This window comes from Conger conger, chromosome 16 (assembly GCF_963514075.1).
Source record: "Conger conger chromosome 16, fConCon1.1, whole genome shotgun sequence".
Taxonomy (NCBI): Eukaryota; Metazoa; Chordata; class Actinopteri; order Anguilliformes; family Congridae; genus Conger; species Conger conger.
Window position 1 is genome coordinate 31,520,555 of NC_083775.1, and position 23,537 is coordinate 31,544,091.

The 23,537-nt window shown below is 43.4% G+C and overlaps 1 gene segment (V, D, J or C); it reads left to right on the top strand.

Moving 5' to 3' along the window:
- Positions 1 to 9,190: 9,190 nt before the first annotated feature.
- On the top strand, positions 9,191 to 11,362 carry LOC133114151 (Ig kappa-b4 chain C region-like; the record flags this gene model as incomplete). The annotated part of the segment is given in 2 exon segments: positions 9,191 to 9,299; positions 10,867 to 11,362. Coding segments are annotated over 2 exon segments (426 nt in total), but the record flags the coding sequence as incomplete, so codon positions are not given.
- Positions 11,363 to 23,537: the final 12,175 nt, after the last annotated feature.

Consider the following 23,537-nt stretch of genomic DNA (forward strand, 5'->3'; position numbering starts at 1 on the left):
TGTGGTCATTCTTCGCGTTGAGCTGCACGCTCAAACACATGGAGATATGCTTCAACATCATCGTCGCCCGTCATTTTAATCAACACATCTCGGGGGGTTCGTCTTGATCTGTCACGAGGAGATAGGCGACAGAGTTCGACCACCGCTTCCTGCAGGGCTCGCTGGGACCTGGCCAGCTCCTTGATGACCACTTCCATCATCATCCCTCTGGACCCCTCCTCTGCTTCTACCCCTTGCATCTCGGCTAGTGTAGGGGCAGCCAGTCGTCTCTTTCTTCGCTGTTCCCCAGGAGGTGTGGCTTCCATTCACTCGTGTCGGTTCTTCTGCCCAGACCAACTTCCACAGCGTGGCATCAGTGTGCCCGCATTCTCCACCATATGTGGTACCTCGGGGTGGATCCTGAGGTGCAGTGGGCGGGCGCAGCTGGAAACCAGACACAGGAGATAGCAGATATCAGAAAAAATTATTCTTTTTATTTTTTCTGTGTTTTTTTTTTTGGGGGTATTGGGGATAGCGCCCCCCCTCAGGGCAAGGGTAGGGGAAAACTGGAGAAATAAAAGGGGCCGTTCAGGCAAAAATAAACTAAGGTTCTTCCCAGACTGGGGTATGCTCCAGGGCCTCCTCCCTCCTTCCCTCTTCAGCCACGTCCGGGCTGGGTGGGGGAAACACAAAGAGATAGGGTAAGTAGGACGGGTTTTTTGTTTGGCTCACGTGTCCGGCGTCCGTTCCGGGTCTTTGGGGTTGCCGTTCGTAAAGGTGGGGTCTCCTTCAGGGTCAGTACAGCAGGGCATAGAAGGTCCTTCCTCTCTCTGCCTTTCTCCCTCTCACACGCTCAGGAAGGGTGCCGACTGCACCTGTTTGCAGCCTCGACCGCGCCTTAAATACCATTCCCTGCTCGTTAGGAAACAGGCTGCAGCTGAGTCAGTACCTTTCCATTCTGCTCACTCATGTGCGCTGTCCGGGGTCCTGGACTGCAGGTAGAGGGATCTCTCTCCAAGGTGCTGATCTTCCCATTACCTCTCTAGGAAGATATACTCCTTCCCAGACCTCTCCTAATGCGTGACGTCCGCGCGGTTGCTCTGCGCGGGTCCCTCCCGGGTTCTCCACCCACGTGGCACAACATGCAGGAGCAGGGGTGCCACAATGTGTAGCAGCGGAAGATCGTATTCGACTTTCCACACGGCATATTCTATACTCTGTGTTTGTGTGTAGTCCAAGCAGGCTAGGTATGATTATTTACTCTATCTCTATTCTTTATTTGTGTATTTTGTAATTGAATGTGATATTCTAAAGCTAATAACCTACCTGTCTGTGAATAAACTATTTTGTTTGTAACTTGCGTGATCTCCATGACTCTAATTCATCTTGTACATTTTCAGCCTAAATTACAACTGAATACTCAGGGGGAAAATGGGGGCCAAAGACCGACTGATCGGCGGTTTGGTACATTTGTGATAGTTCTAACCTGTGAGGCCAGCAAGTTTCTGCCAATTAAAGGGTCGGTGACGCACGGCTCTTGTGATTTGGTGCGAAGGGAACCCATGGGCGTTACGGCGCTGGTTCCTGCCAAATTAGCTCTAAGGAGCCCAGTTAATGCTACGCCGACCTGGGCTTGCAACTATCATGGCAGGTTTGCATGTATTGTGTTGACTGGACCCTCAGCCTCTGAGTTCTCCACCGAACTAAGATTTCAGCAGTAATGCTAATCCCGGGAGCATCTATTGAGTAATGGTGGCGCAGGTATGAGTCGAGTGTAATCACTCCCAAGGTCCGCGTAAGTTACAAACCCAAATTTCTAAATTATATTTTAAATGGAGTCAGATAAACAAGTAAAACTATAGTAACCACTAAGCGTACAATACGGCCCCGTTTGAGAACGGAGAATATTAAGAATTGTACTGATCCGTTTCTGGCCAGCTGTAAGCGGGATATGGGGCAGGTCAATCCATATCCGACCCATGGCAAGGGACCCAGTATATTCTAAAACATAATTGTGCTCTGTTCTTGTACGGAGGATAATAATAACCCTACTAATGTTCTCCCAGCAACGCCAGAAGGACAAGCACGCAAAACCCCCTTCGGCCCTCGCTAAATTCCGTCATTGGGTTAGCGTGGGGTTTTACATTATTCTACCAAACTAAATAAAGACCAAACTAAATTTAGTCCTAATTTAGGACTCTACTGTGATGAGTAGGGGAAACTGAGCCCACTGACACCCTCCCTCTGGTCGGTGCTGTGGCCAGTTTTGAGCTCCCTTGTGGGGCTGCTTCAAACAGACAGCACTGGCCAGGTCTGATTTAATCCTCTCTTATTATACTGTAGTGCTTTTACATCAGGAGCAAAAGTAGCACTGTTTCCTCTTTGTGGTTGGAGAGTGGAATGTGTAATCTGTACAAACATGACATTCAAGACATTTCACGACCCAATCTCTGGTCCAGTAAATATTGCTTAATTGCAATTTGCCATTTTAGTGTTTTGTTCAATCTGTGCATATATTCCTTGTGATTATAAAATTGTGATAGAGCCTCCTTCTTGAATGTACTACTTTAGAGGTGATGAAACACATTTCTTTTGACCAATTCCTGTGTCTCAAGTATGTTTTTTTTTCAATGAGAACTAAATTGAATGGTTCTTAAGAGGAAGGTTTGGATGTGTCAACATACACATTCAAGAAAGTGTATAGGTTTGAGCATATGAGATCTTCTAGAGGCAGCTAAATTCAGAAATGTAACGGACAAATCAGCACATATCCCTCCACCAGGTGCAATGGTGGGGATGGAGCCCCTTCCTTTATGTGATCTGAGACAAGCTGCTTCTGACCCATTCCTGTGTCTGAAGCCTCTCGGCTGGGACATGTTCGGGGGCTCGGGACCCCCTGGTGGTGCCCTCCTGCTGGGGCGGACTGTGGCAGCCGACGCGCCCCGTCCTGGAGGGACCGAAGTGACCGGGCGTTGGTCCTCCAGGTCTTCAGGGAAGATGGCCGAGTGGAGGAGGGTGCTGTTACCGGATTGGTTGGCTCCTGATCTTGGATTGGACTATGGACTGGAGTTTTGGATTTGGATTGGACAGGCCGCTGAGGACTCTTATTTAGATTTTTTTGTTGTTGTTGAGTACATTTTGTCAAGTGATGTACAGCAAGTGGTATTGGTTTTGATGGATGCCCATGATAGCCTATTGTTGTGTTGTTAATGAATTACTTTGAAATAATCCTGTGTCTCAAGTAATTTTACATATCATGTATATAATACAAAGTAGGAAGCTAGATTCGGTGCTCAGGATAATTATGTCTTTAAACGCTGTGTCTCAAGTGCATTCCTTCACATGAAGAGATGAAGGTGGATCTTAAGACAAGAGTTTTTATATTAAATGTTGGAATATGAGAGTTATTATTACACAACAAAGCTCAATGTTTTAGAGCAGAGCCCTTCAGTGTCTCGGGTCAGTGCCTCTACCCTCAGCACCTGCAGTAGGTCCCAGCTGCAGCAGTGCAGTCTCTGTGCAGTCTGACTGAGGGAGGTTTTTGTACGGCTCTGTATCACTGTGTGAACACCACGCTACCACTGATGATATGTGCACTCTGACAGTAATAATCTCCTGCATCTTCAGCCTGGACTCCAGTGATTTTGAGTGTAAATTGAGTCCCAGATCCACTCCCACTGAAACGATCAGGAATCCCAGACTCGCGAGTTGTTGCATAATAAATCAGAAGTTTAGGAGCCTGACCAGGTTTCTGCAGGTACCAGCTCAGAGTAGAATCAAGCAAAACATTCTGACTGACTGTACAGCTGATAGAGACAGTGTCTCCCAGCTGAACAGCCTGAGCTGATGGAGACTGAGACACAACTATATCTGCCATTGATTCTGAAAAACAAAACATGGAAATGGGTGTAAAAATGGACATAGTGTCAACCAATATTATTGTGCAGAAAAAAATGACAGGACAATGTTTTGGGGAAAAAGCCATAGATTTGCATTTGTAAAATATCATAAAAATCCAGAGTGATCAATTTCAATGACTCACCGTCAACAAAGAGTCCCAATATCACCAGCAGTAGAATGTTTGACATCATCATAATGCTGCCTGTGTCAGTGTCTGTGAAAGGACTGGACAGTCACTGATCAGTACTGGGGGTCTTAAAGTGTGTGGAGCAGTGAGGCAGAACAGGTATGCAAAGCCCCTTCCTCTAAACAAATCCTGTCACACACAGTTAGAGGAGCTCTGATGTGTGAACAGCAGAGGGCTGAGACACGTGCACTATGCACTGCTATTTTTACTCTGTCAAACATTCGAATGTCAAAATAACAGTTTCTGACATTGGATTGTAAAGGAAGTTGTGTACTTGATCAAGAAGGGCTGAAATGGTAAGATTGTGTAAAATATGAGTTGAGCAAATGTACATGTTCTGGATTCTGATGGCAGTTTTTATGGGAGTTCAGAAAGTCAAGGACCTCACTCAACTACAGGGAATTATTCAGTTACAGTCTATCCATCTACAATTAATGAAAAGTGAAAGTCTGTTTCATTGTGCTTTTCCCAAATTTACTCTGAAGACCATCTTTCTCTGTATTTAATACAGTTGTATTTCATTCATTCATTCATTCATTCATTCATTAATTATCCTAAAACCTCCAGAACAGGGTCGCTGGAGCCTATCCCAGCATACATTGGGCGAAAGGCAGGAACACACCCTGGACAGGTCACCAGTCCATCGCAGGGCACATACACCATTCACACTTACGGGCAATTGAGACTCTCCAATCAGCCTAACCTGCATGTCTTTGGACTGGGGGAGAAAACCGGAGTACCCGGAGGAAACCCACGCAAACACGGGGAGAACATGCAAACTCCACACAGAGAGCCCCTGGCAGACGAGGATTTGAACCCAAGACCTCCTTGCTGTGAGGTGGCAGTGCTACCCACTGCACCATCCATGCCGCCAGTTGTATTTCAACAACTGAAAATTAAGCAGCTTGCTTAGAGAAACAGAGCTGAACACAGAAACCCTTATTACATGTTTAAACCAGGATTGATATGTATTTCGTCCCTGATCTGTCTTTCCTCCATCAATGCTGGACGCACAGAGAAGCCAGCAGCCACTGATGTTCATTCAGCTCTGGAGCAGCTGAGCAGCACAGACACTGAGTCTGTGAGCTCACATTGTGCAAAGCACAGACACTGTCTCTGTGAGCTCACATTGTGCACAGCACAGACACTGTGTCTGTGAGCTCACATTGTGCACAGCACAGACACTGAGTCTGTGAGCTCACATTGTGCACAGCACAGACACTGAGTCTGTGAGCTCACATTGTGCACAGCACAGACACTGAGTCTGTGAGCTCACATTGTGCACAGCACAGACACTGAGTCTGTGAGCTCACATTGTGCACAGCACAGACACTGAGTCTGTGAGCTCACATTGTGCACAGCACAGACACTGTGTCTGTGAGCTCACATTGTGCACAGCACAGACACTGAGTCTGTGAGCTCACATTGTGCAAAGCACAGACACTGTCTCTGTGAGCTCACATTGTGCACAGCACAGACACTGTGTCTGTGAGCTCACATTGTGCACAGCACAGACACTGAGTCTGTGAGCTCACATTGTGCAGTTGGCTTCAGGAGACCGCTGGCACACAATCAACCAGATTGACTTTTCCTCACTGAGAAAGAGACAACTGGGCCAAAGAATTTATGTCAACAAAATCCCAAGCTAAAAAGTATCTATCTCACCCTGTACAACGACTCCCAGCATCACCAGCAGTGGAAAGATTAACATCATCATAATGCTGCCTGTGTCAGTGTCTGTGAAAGGACTGGACAGTCACTGATCAGTACTGGGGGTCTTAAAGTGTGTGGAGCAGTGAGGCAGGACAGGTATGCAAAGCCCCTTCCTCTATACAAATCCTGTCACACACATTTAGAGGAGCTCTGATGTGTGAACAGCAGTGGGTCTATAGAGGGCTGGGATATGTGCAATGTTCACAGCTTTTTTTACCTATTGTGATGCAGGGACTGGATGCCCCACCCAGCTGTGCTCTCTTTTCTCTCTCTTGTGACCTGTGACCTCTCCCAGTTCCCCGTGTCTGCAGGGCCATGGACAGCAGACGCAGGCCAGAGTGGAGCAGGCTGAACAGCATCCTGTAATTACAGCAGTTATTCAGTGATTGGGAGCAGGGTCAACAGCATCCTGTAATTACAGCAGTTATTCAGTGATTGGGAGCAGGATGAACAGCATCCTGTAATTACACCTGGGAGCAGCCCAGACAGAGCTCTGTGATTACACCAGTTACTCAACACCTGGGAGCAGCCCAGTCAGAGCTCAGTGATTACACCAGTTACTCAACACCTGGGAGCAGCTGTCCTCCAGGAGTGACTCGAGCAGCACTTAGAGGCTCCCCACCTCCAGATAAAAGGGCCACTGCCCACAGCCTGGGGACCTCAATGTGTAACTAATCATTATTTTACTCATTCATATTTTATTAAATCTTCACTAGCAGGATAGAGTCTCGATTCGAAGTGAATGAAAGAGTGAGTATCTTTGTTTGAACAATTGAAAAACTCTGCTGACTATTTCGTTTGTCTTATTGCTGTGTTACTATATCAAGGAAAACCGTCGCTTTTTTTGCATTCTTGAAAAATTATTCAAATAAATTATTTCACATTAATTGCCAAAATCTGATTCTATGATTCAGTCCAGAGAAACTGTGATATCATGTGGACCACATGGGAATAGAAACATCTTTAATGACATTAATTTGGATGTATGTATTGTACTGTGATGTTGTGGTACAGGAGTGTGTGATACACTGTGTGATGTCTGTGATGTTGTGGTACAGGAGTGTGTGTAATACACTGTGTGATGTCTGTGATGTTGTGGTACAGGAGTGTGTGTGATACACTGTGTGATGTCTGTGATGTTGTGGTACAGGAGTGTGTGTGGTTGCCATTGAGGTCTGACTGGTTCACTCAATTTAACATTTGCCATAAGGGTAAGACAATTGCACTTGTTTAGCAAATGGTTAAAATAAGTTACTATTTCTACTTGAAAGATAAAAAGTTTTTACGAGGCGACAAGCAATGCTCTCTTTACTGCTGTTTTTGCCCTAACAGTGTGTGCACTAACAGAACATTTTCTGAAATGACATTGCAGTTGTATGTACAGTATGTCTAAGTGGTCACAGGTACCTTCATACTGGGCTGAGATTCTTTAAAACTTGTGTTTCATAAATTGTGCTTTCTGAAGGAAGTTCCACTATCAGAAATGAAAAAGTGATATCACGTGGACACAGGGAATGATTCAACCTCAGTTTATCCATCCATTATTTTGACCCTTGCCTGTCCGATCACTAAGTGATAAGTGCTGTTCCTGTTTGTTGGCTGTGTACCTGTCCGACCTGATGAATAAAGATCCCTCTTTCTCTCAGTTTCTCAGTCTCTCAGTTTCTCGGTATCCCCAGTGTAACAGATTTACTGCCGACTAAAAACTAGCGAATAGGTTAGGTTAACATGCATTCAGGTATCTGGTTTGCTGACGCACATATCAATCATTTCAGGGGGACTATAAATAGGCTGCAGCAACTAGGTCCATGGAAATGCCTTAGCTGTTGGGGTTCTTGTTCTTCCCTGCTTGTGTGCAGGTTCCTGTTCGGCTTCAAGTTCACCACAGACAAAGTGGTGGAGCTTGAGACTCTTCACGTGCATAGCCTATTGAGGACATTGCTAGCTGCTGTTTTGCTGATATTAGTAATTCGCGTTCATCTCTCAGTCTCCTGAAAGAGCTAAGGAGCGTGTATACCGGGGCTCCAGTTCTATTAATACGCCAGTAACTGGCTAAGTGGAGCTCCACCCGTTTGTGTTTTAAACCGTGTTGTACCCGCCTCTTCCCTGGGGTTCCATATTTATTCATATTTTAGTAGCTACTCTTACTATTGACAAACCAACTGTTGATGGAGTTGGGGCTTTGGGGCGGCTTACTGTTTACATTACAGTGCGTGGTTTGGGGAACTGGGTTGGCGTGGAGGTCGTTGTGGTGCCGTTCTTTTCACTGCATGCTTTCGTGTGTGTGTAGAAGCTGAATATTTTGTGATATATTCACAGTGTCTGTATCTCACCACTTTACAGTGTGTGTGTGTGTGTACCTGTGGCACCTTCACAAGTGAGTGACCTTTCGGTTCCACTTCCGGTAAGTCCTGCACCGTCCACGGACTAGTACCGGCACGCACCCAGTAGCGCCCCTTGTGGTGGGGAAGACCTACCGGATAATTTTGTATTTTTGGGGATCCCATGGGTTTTTGTGTGGGTTTTTCTATTGTGTTTTTAGGATTGTAACAAATAAACTGGATGTTTTTATTATTGAATCCACATCTCTGTTTGTTCATTTAGTTGAACGTACCGATGTGGGGATTGGTCATAAATCCTTGATTTGTACAAACTATTTATTTGGGTGTAATTCCAAAGGTGGCGTAATCAGATGGTGTTACGCCAGGTCACCCTAGGAAACCATTATCTGTCAGAAAATCATTGCTACTGATCAAGGCAAAATTAGGTCTGCTTATGATAAAGCAAATTAAAAATGAATAATTAATCGCACAACTACCCCTGTGACAATAACGTCATTTTTCAATTTCTTCTGGATCTATGGAATATACAGAATGTTTAAATATGTTTAAAATGAATTCTTCAATTGAGGGAAAATAAAATAACATTCATGAGAAGAAACCCGTATCCCCTTGCCGATCAGCTTTCAGAATACCATCGTAATGGTCGTTTCAGAATCCTCCAGCAGGGGACTTAAGAACACTACACAGTGGGTCGGATCAACTGTCTGTACAGCCAGTTAATCAGACTCTATCACTGTGGTGGACTTTCGGTGGCGGGACCAAATAGGCAGTAAGTTGCCACTCAATAACACTTCTCAAGATTTTCCGCAAAAATATTTGGAAATTCGATCAGTTGTTATACAATAATTTTGCTGTAAGTTTTTGCGAATTGCTAGTATTGTATATTTCACATTATATCTTATTACAACCGAGTCAGTCGTTAAACTCGACAGAAAAAATAAACATGAATCTGAAAAGCTCAAGAGAGTAGGATACATTTGTGTCGGATATGCCGACATAAAAAGCTTCGGGTATGCTTTTACACATTATAAATGGTTGACTTAAAATCTGCGTGAAGTCAGAATGAAAAAGGCTTAGGACGGCAGTGTCTCTTGAGCGAGAGGTTTTTGTACGGCTGGTGAATGAGTCTGTATCACTGTGGTGGACTTTCGGTGGCGGAACAAAACTGTCAGTTGGACGTAAGTAATTTCTCTTTCACATATATCCATATCGATGTTTGTGCTTTATTTTTAAATATATTGTCATTTTACGATGTTAGATTTCGTTCGTCAAATTTTTAATAATTATCGCGATGTTAAAATAACAGGAATCCTTGTAAGATTAGCCATTGATTTAAAATTATTTTAAATCTTGCCCAAAGAAACGCTCAGTATAGTAGAGTACATTTGGGTAAGATATATACAATCGAAGAAAATGTTACACATTTTTACAAGCAAATGATTGACTCGTTTGAAAAGCGCCGTGAAGTTGCACTTGAACAGGCATAGGACGGCAGTATCTTTTGAGCAAGAGGTTTTTGTACGGCTGGTGAATGAGTCTGTTCACTCGGGTTCACTTTCGGTGGCGGAACAAAACTGCCAATTGGAAGTAGCCTAAATAATCTCTATTTCAGATAGGCTTCGTTCACATCGATATTTTTACTGTATTTTGTTTTATATATGCAAGTTTCCGACGTTAGATGTTGGTTTAATTACTTTAATAAGCTTGGCAATTTGAACTAGCCCACTAGATTCAAACAGTGTTTTTAGCTATCGCATTGATGTTTAGAATAGTTCTGAATGAACTTTATTCCGTGCAGTGTTAAATAAATAGCATTGGTTCATTCGGTGGAAGCAAATCGGCTCTGTAGCTGTTTGAAGTGCAGCCAGATGCTATTTGTGTCACATTAAATTAAATGATAGAAAGTGATGATTTTGACTATCAATCATAACCGGACTAATTCTAAAACTTAAAATTCCGAAGTCAAAGAGTTCTTTATTTCACATAGTTGAATAAAATAGAACCGTACTTGGCAGCCTACATGTTATGGTTGTATTGCAGATTAAATTCGATCTTTTTATGATATTCGACTTCATTTTTGATAATGTTATAATTATAATATATGACCGTATTATTGGATGAATAACACGTATATTACATGACACATTTCTGTTCTGTAGTCCCAGGCTCGTGTCATAACGTTCCGTAGCTACTCGAAACCATTGGTTTGAATAATAAAAAAACGAGAACATTGTTGCTGAATTAGTTAATCATTTGAAACCGTTTTTTATGATATTATTGACGTGTTTAGCACGTATTTATTTAGTAAATGAGACGGACCACAAATTAACGTTATTCTGTAGGTTTTCAGAGCATAATACCATTATCTATTGTTATTTTGTAATCATAAAGTATGAATTATAAGGAGATAGCAATAAGATATCCAACAGATTGAGATGCAAAAGTGGAGCAAAATGCAACTGTAACTACTAAAAAACAGTTTTGTTGTGGTGATGAACTTTTCATTGTAAAGTGCAGTCACAGGTTCTGGTAATAATGGAATCCAAGTAGAAAGAACCTTAAAACATGTCAATGTGCTTTATGCTGTACAAGATGAAGCAAATCAGGATAAATTATCTTCAGCCACTGCCTATGAGTAACACCTGACATTCTCTGTGTCTCAGTCATGTGTCATTGTAAGGACAGAATGATTGACACTTGGGGGTGTGTCCACTCTCTGACCTCACGTCTCTCTGTGTCTCCCAGGTGACACAGTTCCCACCCTCACAGTCCTGCCCCCCTCCAGTGTGGAGCTGAAGCAGGGAAAGGCCACACTGGTGTGTCTGGCCAACAAGGGCTTCCCCTCAGACTGGACTCTGCGCTGGAAAGTGGACGGTACCAGTAGGAGCTCGGGCGTGGCCGGGAGTGTGGGGGTCCTGGGGAAGGACGGCCTGTACAGCTGGAGCAGCTCCCTGACTCTCAGTGAGAACGACTGGGTGAAGGCAGGGTCACTGACCTGTGAGGCCACAAAGGGCTCCCTGTCTGCCCCCCCTCAGACACTGACGAGAGCCCACTGTTCTTAGTAGGCCGGGTGGAGGCCCAGCTCACACACTCTGGTCACACTGTTTTTACCCTGTTCTGCCCTCAGCCTCTCTGCTCCTTACTGCTGTCACACTGAGCTGAGCCTGTGTGTGAATCCTTCCCCCAGCCTGAGCTTTCAGTGCTAATATCTGACATGTGCTCTGCTTGTGCTCTTCAACAAATATGCATTCTTATTTGTGATTGTGTGGTTTTGAGAATAGCTGTTAGATCAATATCATTGACATAATAAAGACTCTTTGAAGAACTACTGTGTCTCTGGCTTTTGTTATAAAAATAGATGTTTGTGCTTCTGATGATCCTGTGGTTTTTGGGCTGCCCTTTCTCTGATTAAATCATAATTATATTCTTGTAACTGAAAATACTTTTACAAAGCACACATATATTAACAAGTGATGATAATGATAGATAGCTTTAAGTAAATTGTCAAAGAATCAATAGAAGAATAGATATATTCATAAAATGTCATAATTCCCCAATCTGTAGAGTGTTGCTGACATGAGTGTCCAGATAAACCACTCAGAATTGCAACCTGAGTATAATAGTTACTTTTATTGATTTGTCCCAATAAAATTACTATTTAACCTAATCAATAGAAATGCAATTTGGCAAAGAATATGGGGCCGCTATGTACTTATAACCTTGATTTTTATATTATTTATGTATAACTTGATGCATTGTTTAATTGTTATTGGATTTTCTGATACTGGTTTTTAATCGTCATCGTGGACTCCACAAGATGGAGGTCATAAAGGAACTGATCTGGAATCAGTTCATAGTGCTCTCACACAGAGACTAGATGGAGGTGATAAGAGACTGTGTGTGAAAGAACTGATCTGGAATCAGTTGAGGAGGGGCAGTCCCAGCTCTGGAGGCCTGCTGAGAGGAGCAGTGATGTGTGCAGCGTGCTCAGAGCAGTTCTGTACAGCAGGATGTGTGCTCAGCTCACACTAACCCCCTGGGGACGGCCCAGACACCTGGCCACAGTGCTGCTCTATTCTGAGATTGAGTCAGTCCCACTGAGGGACAGCAGAACCAGCCTGCCCCACCTGCACATGCAAATCTGAGTTTCACCCCACAGCCCAAAATACCCACCACTGAGAGCTGTTTGAACATGAGAGGGTGGAGGGATCATTTCTGTAGTGGAACTAGAATAATGTGGGGTAGTACCTCAGACCTGCTTGAGAAAGAATGTCAGATTAAACTTTCCACAGTGGAATAAACTGAAACTCTTACTTTGTTTGTACGGAAACATTTTGTGGTACTGCATAAAATCAAGTGTGCCAGATCATACACTATATAAAAGCTAAGAATTCATTTTTAAAATAACGATGAACACGGACATGAGTTTGCTTTAGATTACATTCTACATCTGAATTTTACATTGCACAAAATTCACATTAATAAGTGTATTCTGCATGTTGATATTGTAAATGGTTGCCCAATGACAACATATCTGTTTCAGTCATGTCACTGTTTTGAAAGTTATTCCCTGAAGTCATCAAATATGCACGTGTATTGCAATTTTTTGTATTCTTAGGAAAAAAAGAAAATACATGATATCACATTAATTAGCAAAATCTGATTCTATGATCCAGTCCAGAAAAACTGTGATATCATGTGGACCACATCGGAATAGAAACATCTATCATGACATGAATTTGGATGTATGTATTGTACTGTGATGTTGTGGTACAGGAGTGTGTGTGGTACACTGTGTGATGTCTGTGATGTTGTGGTACAGGAGTGTGTGATACACTGTGTGATGTCTGTGATGTTGTGGTACAGGGGTGTGTGATACACTGTGTGATGTCTGTGATGTTGTGGTACAGGAGTGTGTGTGATACACTGTGTGATGTCTGTGATGTTCTGGTACAGGAGTGTGTGTGGTTCAGCAGCAGCTCTGCTATGGGTTCTGTATGTGACACAGAGCAGCTCCTCTTCAGCACAGAGAGGTGTGTGTTCAGGGCTGCAGCTCATTGTCGCCCCCTACAGCCCTGCTGGCAGTATTGGTGTCAGAGATCAGTGCCTCCCCCCTCAGCACCTGCAGTAGGTCCCAGCTGCAGCAGTGCAGTCTCTGTGCAGTCTGACTGAGGGAGGTTTTTGTACGGCGGTGTAACACTGTGTGAACACATATTTACTGTTGGGGTAGTGAAAACTCTGACAGTAATAGTCTCCTGCATCTTCAGCCTGGACACCAGTGATTTTCAGTGTAAACTGAGTCCCAGATCCACTCCCACTGAAACGATCAGGAATCCCAGAATAGCGATTTGTGGAGCGATAAATAAGAGGTTTAGGAGCCTGACCAGGTTTCTGCAGGTACCAGCTGAGCCACTGGCCCTTGGAGTCGCTGTAAACACTCTGACTGACTGTACAGCTGATAGAGACAGTGTCTCCCTGCTGAACAGCATGAGCTGATGGAGACTGAGTCACTACTATATCTGCCATTGATTCTGAAAAAGAAAACAAGGAAATGTAGGTCAATGGATAATAGTATTATAAAACAACACTGTTAAATTCTGACATATTTAAATATACAATCATGGCACTGTTGTAACAGAGTTGTATTGCAAAAAGCAAGCAAATAAAATTTACAATGTCAGCAAAATCCCAAGCTAAAAAGTATCTGTCTCACCCTGTACAAAGAGTCCCAATATCACCAGCAGTGGAAAAACTGACATCATCATAATGCTGCCTGTGTCAGTGTCTGTGAAAGGACTGGACAGTCACTGATCAGTACTGAGGGTCTTAAAGTGTGTGGAGCAGTGAGGCAGGACAGGTATGCAAAGCCCCTTCCTCTATACAAATCCTGTCACACACAGTTAGAGGAGCTCTGATGTGTGAACAGCAGTGGGTCTATAGAGGGCTGGGACATGTGCACTGCTCACTGCTATTTTTAACCGCATACAATGTTTATGTTCACTTTTCTGAAATTGTACTGCACTTATATATATATTTAAAAAAATAGTTCAACCTGGTTGATTGTATACGGCAATCACCAAGTATTTTAGTTATAAGATTTTAGTCCTAAATTTATGACTTTTTGCTAAATAAGACAAAAATATGCCATTGAGGTCAGACTGGTTCACTCAATTTAACATTTGCCATAAGGGTAAGACAATTTCACTTGTTCAGCAAATGGTTAAAATAAGCCACTATTTCTACTTGAAAGGAAAATATATGATTTTACGAGACGACAAACAATGCTCTCTTTACTGGTGTATTTGCTCTAACAGTGTGTGCACTAACAGAACATTTTCTGAAATTATATTGCAGTTGTATGTACAGTATGTCTAAGTGGTCACAGGTGCCTTCATACTGGGCTGAGATTCTTTAAAACTTGTGTTTCATAAATTGTGCTTTCTGAAGGAAGTTCCACTATCAGAAATGAAAAAGTCAGTGATATCACGTGGACACAGGGAATGATTCAACCTCAGTTTATCCATGTGAAATGAAAGTGAATTAAAACTCAATGGTGACTTTTTCCTCATGCCACAATTAGCAGGTCCATTAGATACTGTAGTTTTCAGATGATAAGAATGAAAACTACAATACAGCCATTGTGATGGAGGACTGTACATCCCGTTCAGCAAATACAGGCAGACTGCAGACAGACTGCAGGTGAGAAAGGCTCTTGTGTGATGAGGGAGGGCAAACTGAGCCCACTGACACCCTCCCTCTGGTCGGTGCTGTGGCCAGTTTTGAGCTCCATTGTGGGGCTGCTTCACAATTTTTGTGTTTTCTTCAGTCTGCATCTTGTAAAGTGGTGATAGAGTCCTCCTTACTGAATGAACTCTGAACCAAATTTCTCCTCTTGTCATGTTTTTTCAATGAGAAGTTTTAAACAAACGAAGGAAATGGATAGTAAGAGGAAGATTTTGATGTGCTGACATTAACATTGAGAGAAAGTGCATTCAATTTAATTCAATAAATGTCCTTATTGCACAACAAAACTCAATGTTTTAGAGCAGAGCTGCTGAGTGTTACAGATCAGTGCCTCCCCCCTCAGCACCTGCAGTAGGTCCCAGCTGCAGCAGTGCAGTCTCTACGCAGTCTGACTGAGGGAGGTTTTTGTACGGCTCTGTATCACTGTGTGAGTACATCTTTACTCTTGATGTTGTGGACACTCAGACAGTAATGCTCCTGCATCTTCAGCCTGGACTCCAGTGATTTTCAGTGTAAACTGAGTCCCAGATCCACTCCCACTGAAACGATCAGGAATCCCAGACTGGCGATTTGTGGTGCGATAAATAAGAAGTTTTGGAGCCTGACCAGGTTTCTGCAGGAACCAGTAGAGAAAGTGGCCATAGCTTGAGTGGTAGTAAACACCCTGACTGACTGTACAGCTGATAGAGACAGTGTCTCCCTGCTGAACAGCCTGGGTTGATGGAGACTGAGTCACAACTATATCTGCCATTGATTCTGAAAAGGAAAACAAGGAAATGTAGGTCAATGGATAATAGTATTATAAAATAACACTTTTACATATTTGAATAGACAATCAACGCACAGTTGTGACAGAGTTGTATTGCAAAAAGCAAGCAAATAAAATGTATGTCAACAAAATCCCAAGCTAAAGAGTATCTGTCTCACCCTGTACAATGACTCCCAGCATCACCAGCATTGGAAAGACTGACATCATCATAATGCTGCCTGTGTCAGTGTCTGTGAAAGGACTGGACAGTCACTGATCAGTACTGGTGTGTGGAGCAGTGAGGCAGGACATAGGCTCCAGCCCCCCTGCAACCATGTTATAAGGATAATGAATGAATGAATAATGGGAAGTAGAGCAATATAACGATGAATGTTTTTGCATTATGATGTCTTTCCATCACAGTAGACAATAGTCTTCAGATGATTAGAATGAGAAGCCTTGTGTTAAAAGAGGGAATACTGGCATCACTGAAGAAGGAAAATTTCTACTTCATGTCTCTGACTACTGTGATTTTCTCCAGTCCATCTTTGGAACTTTTTCTGTGGTATGTTCATCAGTTCTTTTTTTCTGTTGTCCTAATTTAGTATGTTGGATCATATTTAACAACTAATGTCATTTCTGCAATGTCCTCCATCACTTGGTGAGAGCACTGAAAAGCTGCTTCTCCCATACTGCACATTCTCCCAGCAACCCCTTCTTTTCCCACACTGCAGTTCACTCACTCAGCACTCAGGTCTGATTTTAACACCAGACTGTAGTTTCATCTCTCTGATGATACTGCAGTGCTTTTACATCAGGAGCAGAACACAAAGTGGTTCCTCTACAGCCAAACAGCACTGAATTCTGGAGGATTTGGGATTTGAGAGGAAGCAGAAGCTATATACATTACTGATTAAAATTTGCCCAAAATTAAACTGGAAGTAGTCTTCAATAACCATGCAAATGCCCCCTAAAACTTGACTGTAAAAAATCATATTTTTACTTACCCCTATATCTATTAAAAAGGAAGGGAGAAATAGACATTTGCATTTAACACAACCAAGGTTGAATGTGACGTTTCTGAATTCACTGGAAGGGGGAACATTACTCCCTCCCTGTGGACTACATCATATCTGGACTCAGCTGCACTTAAGTTGGTAAACAAGTCTATTATTCACTGCTGAGTTGCAACATTTCTCTACATCCAGGAACCAGTGGGCCAGATAAAAGGGCCACTGCCCAGAGACTTCTGCCCAGTACCTTGCTTGTCTACTTGAATTTGTCATTCTAAAAAGTGTTCAGGATGTTTGTCTACTGTATCTGAAAAGCTTGAGGCCAAAAGGTGGAGGAGGAGCACAGTAGGAGACATGTATTATTATTATTACTATTATTTTTATTATTATTATTGTTATTATGATATACTTATTTATACTCAATAACATCATAGGTCAAGACGTTACAACAAAACATTAAAATGATGAGCTCTTCTCGTGATGGCCGAGTGATTAATTGGATGGATTGGCTACTCGAGATACAACATTTTTTTTTTGTCCCTCTTGTGGACAAGTCTCCAGAATTCAATCTCCAGATTTAATTTGGTAGCAGGGCTCTGTAATGAAGCATAGAGCACCCGGCATTCAGGACTGTTTTGACTTTTCTGGGGCATTTTGACGGCAGAACACAACACTCTACAGTCTCTACCAGCCTTTCATGACACTAGCCATTAATATCCTCCACTTCTCATTAGTCAGGACTAATATGAATCATTGTTATAAGAATCTTTATCACAATTTTAGGTGGCAATAAAGTTATGTTTGGTGGAATGGCTCTGTTCTGGAAGTCCTCCTGGCCCTCCATACAAGCAGGGATGGATCAGACCGGGAGGAGGCAGCAGACAGCCCCCAGAGGGGGACACACAGAACAGATCCGGCTGCACAGGACACAATCATGTGTATGGGTTCGCTTTGGATGTGCGAGGATTTGGATTGCTGTGAGGTGACAGTACTATTCACTGGACCACCGTGCTGCCCATATGTGATAGTCTATTAAACACGAGGGAGGAGCAGGGGTGTAGGGGGTTTAGACAAGCAGTCTGTAGTGAGCAAACATGGTTTACACAAGCAGTCTGTAGTGAGCATACATTGTTTACACAATCAGTCTGTAGTGAGCATGCATGGTTGACACTTGCAGTCTGTAGTGAGCATACATGGTTTACACTAGCAGTCTGTAGTGAGCATACATGGTTTACACTAGCAGTCTGGAGTGAGCATACATGGTTTACACTAGCGGTCTGTAGTGAGCATACATGGTTTACACTAGCAGTCTGTAGTGAGCATACAAGGCTTACACGAGCAGTCTGTAGTGAGCATGCATGGTTTACACTAGCAGTCTGTAGTGAGCATACACGGTTTATACTACCAGTCTGTAGTGAGCATACATGGTTTACACTAGCGGTCTGTAGTGAGCATACATGGTTTACACTAGCGGTCTGTAGTGAGCATACATGGTTTACACTAGCGGTCTGTAGTGAGCATACATGGTTTACACTAGCGGTCTGTAGTGAGCATATATGGTTTACACTAGCGGTCTGTAGTGAGCATACATGGTTTACACTAGCAGTCTGTAGTAAGCAGAGTCACGGAGGGTCAGGAGTCACGCTAGCTTCCCCTGCTACCCCACCCACCACCACAGGGAACAGAATCCATCCACCACTAACAACCAGGACACAGGGATAAATTAAGCACAGTTATTACAATAGACAGTTGCATGACCGGGCAGCCACCCCACTCTGACACCCCAAAAGGGAGGGACGCAACTCGGCCCGTGCCACAGGTGCCAGACCGTCTCCACCTCCAAAAATAAAAAACAAAACCAAAAAGGACTGCTCCTCTTTCCTGCCGTCTGGAACCACTGAGGCCGAACGCTGTGGGTTTCCTGGATTGCAGTATCCTCCGGTCAGGGGAACAGGGCCGCACTATGGAGAGGAGAAGACACAGCACCAATTACCCCACTGTGGACTGGACAGAACGGGACACACTGGCGCTTGCGTTTGATGGCGGTGCACGTTCCTCACACCACTGGGGCTCCACTCCCGCTCACCTCCTGCCCAGCCCGGGGCTCGCCGGTTCACTCCAGCTGCCTTCTCTTCCATCTCACCATTCCACAGCCGTCACCACCGCCCCTCTTCACTCGGCCAGCGACACGGTCCCAGGTCTGCTGCCCCACTGCCACACTCTCCATCACACCTCAAACAAATCCATTTCCCCCAAGCACAAACGAAAGAATAATGTGGATCTGAGCCTGTTTACTTCCTGGCTGCCTGAACACCAACTGCCACAAACACTGTGTCAAAGGAAACCAGTGGCAGCTGTGTGAGTTAATCAACCGGGCGGAGCTGAGCAGACCAATTACCCCGGTCCACATCCCCGTGCGTGCTCTCAATGACCAATCAAGGGAAGTGCTCTCACCAAGCTGGTGGTGGTCCGCGGTCCCGGTTCCGGTTCCCGTTTGGCTTCCTCCTCTTCTGGGGGCTCCCTCCAGGCGTCGCCCACCAGAAAGGCACGCAGGTTGTTCCGTTGATCTGCTCCTCCTGTTGTTCTTCAGGCTGGACCACATACACCGGCCGCTCCGGCTGCTGCTGGAAGAAAACCAAAAACAGAAAGAGAGACCCCCTTGGGGCCAGCTTTCTTAGCTCCCGGTGCATGAAGTTAACATAACATAACACAATATAACAGAACATAAGGTAATGGCAAGAACAGGCCATTTAGCCCAGCAATGCTCGCCTTTTCCTACCCTTAAGTGTACCAACTGCCTTGTTTGCCTAAAAAAAGCTTCATAGTGTCTAACAATAGTATCTTCCCTCTACGGTCTTATCCCTGGTTATGGGTATGCACTTTGTTGTACGTCGCTCTGGATAAGAGCGTCTGCCAAATGCCATTAATGTAATGTAATGTAACACTGTATCAAGCCTGGTCTTGAAAACCCCCAGTGTTTCTGCCTCCACTACATGTACTGGCAAGCTATTCCACACATTACCCACTCGCTGTGTGAAAAAATACTTCATAATTTACTCAATAGTGTGTCATTACTTGTCTTAAAACTAGTTGTTTAATGTTCCTACGTAAGTGTTTATTGTTCTATTGCTTGATAAGAGAGTCTGCTAAATGCTAAGAATGTTGTGTAATGTAGTGTAATGTAATGTTATGTTATGTAATGTGTCTGGTTAAGTAATATAATGTTATGTAATGTGTCTAGTTAAGTAATGTAATGTGCCGTTACCTGAAGGGGGCATAATCTATCACCATTTACAGATGATAGTTTCAGACCTGTATACTTTTTTTCGTCCTCTCTGTATTTGGGCTCATCCCATTGCTGTAACAAACTCAGGATGGGGCGCACTGGCCAGATCTGTACAAAACGCTTCCAACTGCAGGTAGACTGTAGTACTCCAGTCCATGGGTGGGGGTGAATGGCTACGCTGTCAACCAATCACCATGGAGAGCCCCAAATAATATCTTCCAAATGGCTAAGCTACCAGCTGATCAGCACTATGAACTCCAGGTGATATCCTTCAAATACCTGCACTGCAACCATCAAGCAGGGCCCATAACGACATCATCTGATTGGCTATTCCTCCAACCAATCACCATTCTGGATCCCAAGTGACATCCTCCGAATGATTAAGCTTCCAGGAAATCACCAAGCGGGACCCCAAATGACATCATCTGACAGTATAAAAGTTATCAAATAATTTCTGTAGCTGTTGGTTGACTTATGGCTTATTGAAATGTTATGTTCTTTCTTTAAAGAGCACTGTCACGCATTTTTCAGTTGAGCTTATTTTGATTAATGCTTAAATTATGTATGTAGGCATTTTTTTAAAGTGTCAGTGTAGGCATTTCCTAAATAAAGGGGAAAACTTCTAAGGGCAAATGTGTCCAGTGTCAGTTTGGCTTGAATCTCCAAGGATTAATTGGAAGAAGTATCCACAATCATAAATAAAGCAAATATCTAGCTAACAAGCTGTAGCAAAATCTTGCTTGTGGATATATCTTCTGATTAATTTTCCTATTGCTGCAGAAGAAGTTGATAAATACTGTTATTATTGGCAGTGATGCAAACTCTGTGTCCTCCATTGTCTGTCTCTCCCACTCATGCAATTATTCCTCTCTAAATTCCGATTCAAAACTATAAGGTTGTATTTCTTCATCACAATCGTTCTCTAACTCTGCAAAGTCAGAGCTGTCCATCATATCGCTCAGGCTAGCCAAGGTAAGTTCCCTGATATCTGTATGCTAACACAGGTTGGAGAATCAAGCTAAAGCACTGGACATGTTTAGCTTGAATCAACAGCCTGTGTTACCCAGAGTGCGCGCTCAAACCCACCCTTATATGCAGAGACTAGTTTATGGGCTCCCACCCATCCAGGCGGTCACGTCACACTCCAACGAAAATACGCTAACGTTAGCATACAGATATCACGGAACCTATCTTGGATATCACACACGCACAGGTAATGATTCACACACACGATTTCCATATGAAATAATGTGAAGTAGAGCAAAATAATGGTGATTGTTTTCACATTATGAGCAGGTCCTTCCATCACATTAGACACTGTGTTCTTCAGATGATTAGAGTGAGAATCCTTGTGTTAACAGAGGGTATACTGTGCTGACTGTAGAAGGACACTTTCTACTTCATCTCTCTGATTACTCTGATATTTTCTCCAGTGCAGCAGTCAAACCTTGTCATCATATTTTCCTCACTGATTTATTTTACCAAACTAAATAAAGACCAAACTAAATTTAGTCCTAATTTAGGATTCTACTGTGATGAGTAGGGGAAACTGAGCCCACTGACACCCTCCCTCTGGTCGGTGCTGTGGCCAGTTTTGAGCTCCCCTGTGGGGCTGCTTCAAACAGTCAGCACTGGCCAGGTCTGATTTAATACCAGGCTGTAGTTTCCTCTCTTATTATACTGGAGTGCTTCTATATCAGCAGCACCAGCAGCACTGTTTGCTCTTTGTGGTTGGAGAGTGGAATGTGTAATCTGTACAAACATGACATTCAAGACATTTCACAACCCAATCTCTGGTCCAGTAAATATTACTGAATTTAAATTAGCCATTTTAGTGCTTTGTTCAATCTGTGGACATATTCCTTGTGTTTGTAAAATGTTAATTGAGCCCTCCTTCTTGAATGTACTTCTTGGTGATGAAACACATTTCTTCTGACCAATTCTAGTGTCTTAAGTGTGTTTTTTTCAGTCAGAACTAAATAAAATGGATCTTAAGCGGAAGGTTTGGATGTGTCAACATTAACATTCAAGAATGTGTATACGTTCGAGGATATGAGATCTTCTAGAGGCAGCTGAATTCAGGAATATAATGGACAAATCAGCACATATCCCTCCACCAGGTGCAATGCTGGGGATGGAGCCCCTTCCTTTATGTGATCTGAGACAAGCTGCTGTCTGAAGCCTCTCGGCTGGGACGTGTTCGGGGGCTCGGGACCCCCTGGTGGTGCCCTCCTGCTGGGGCGGACTGTGGCAGCCGATGGACTGGACTTGGACTGGAGTATGGACTGGATTGCACAACATATGCACATCTCATATTCTCAAACCTTCCTCTCTCCGATTATCCTGGATTGCTTTTACATCAGGAGCAACAGTAGCACTCTGTCTCCCTCCGGTGTTTGGAGAGTGTAATGGCAGCTAATGTGGTGTATGGAGAAAGAGCTCTGGAAGCAGAGCACATAGTGCTTCCTCTACAGCCAAACAACGCCGAATTCTGGAGGATTTGGGGACAGCTCAATCCTGCATTACTTATTCAAATTTGGCTGTAATTATACTGAAATTAGTCTTCAATACTCATGAAAGTTCCTCTAAATCAGGGTGGTCACAAAAGATATTGATTTGATTCAGTTTTTAACTATTCTGCAAAATTACTAAAATGTAATGTAAAATGTATAGTACGTTTATTTAGGACCTTTCATTTAATTAATTTTGAAAGAATCTTTCCTGTACAGAATGTAATACAGGTGCCTCAGACTTTTGCACAGTACTGTATTTCACGTGTGTGCTGAGTCTAAGACCCCATCTCCGGTATGGTGACCATAAGTTACAACTTCAGTCTTTTCTTCAATCTCTGCATCTTTTCCTTGTGGTTACAAAGTGGTGACAGAGTCCCCATTCCTTTTTGTGTTTCAGAAAAGATGAAGAAAACTGATTCTGACCAATTGCTTTGGCTGAGGCATGTTCTTCAATGAAATGTTTTTGCTTATTAAATAACAACTGATTTTTAGAGGAAGGTTGGATGTGCTGACATTGACATTTAGAGAAAGTGTCTTAAGTTTGAGAATGTGAGAGTTATTATTGCACAAAGAACTTCAGTGTTTTAGAGGAGAGACCCTCAGTGTCTCGGGTCAGTGCCTCCCCCCTCAGCACCTGCAGTAGGTCCCAGCTGCAGCAGTGCAGTCTCTATGCAGTCGGAATGAGGGAGGTTTTTGTACGGCACTGTATCACTGTGTGAATACACCACCACCGTGTTCACTCAGACAGTAATAATCTCCTGCATCTTCAGCCTGGACTCCAGTGATTTTCAATGTAAACTGAGTCCCAGATCCACTCCCACTGAAACGATCAGGAATCCCAGACAGGCGTTTTGTGGCACGATAAATCAGATGTTTAGGAGCCTGACCAGGTTTCTGCAGGTACCAGTAAAGACAGTGGCCATATGTTGAGGAGTAGTAAACACTCTGACTGGCTGTACATCTGATAGAGACAGTGTCTCCCTGCTGAACAGCCTGAGCTGATGGAGACTGAGTCACAACTATATCTGCCATTGATTCTAAAAAGGAAAACAAGGAAATATATGTCAATGCACATTAATATTATCAGGCACTGTGTAAAGTTCAACAGAAAA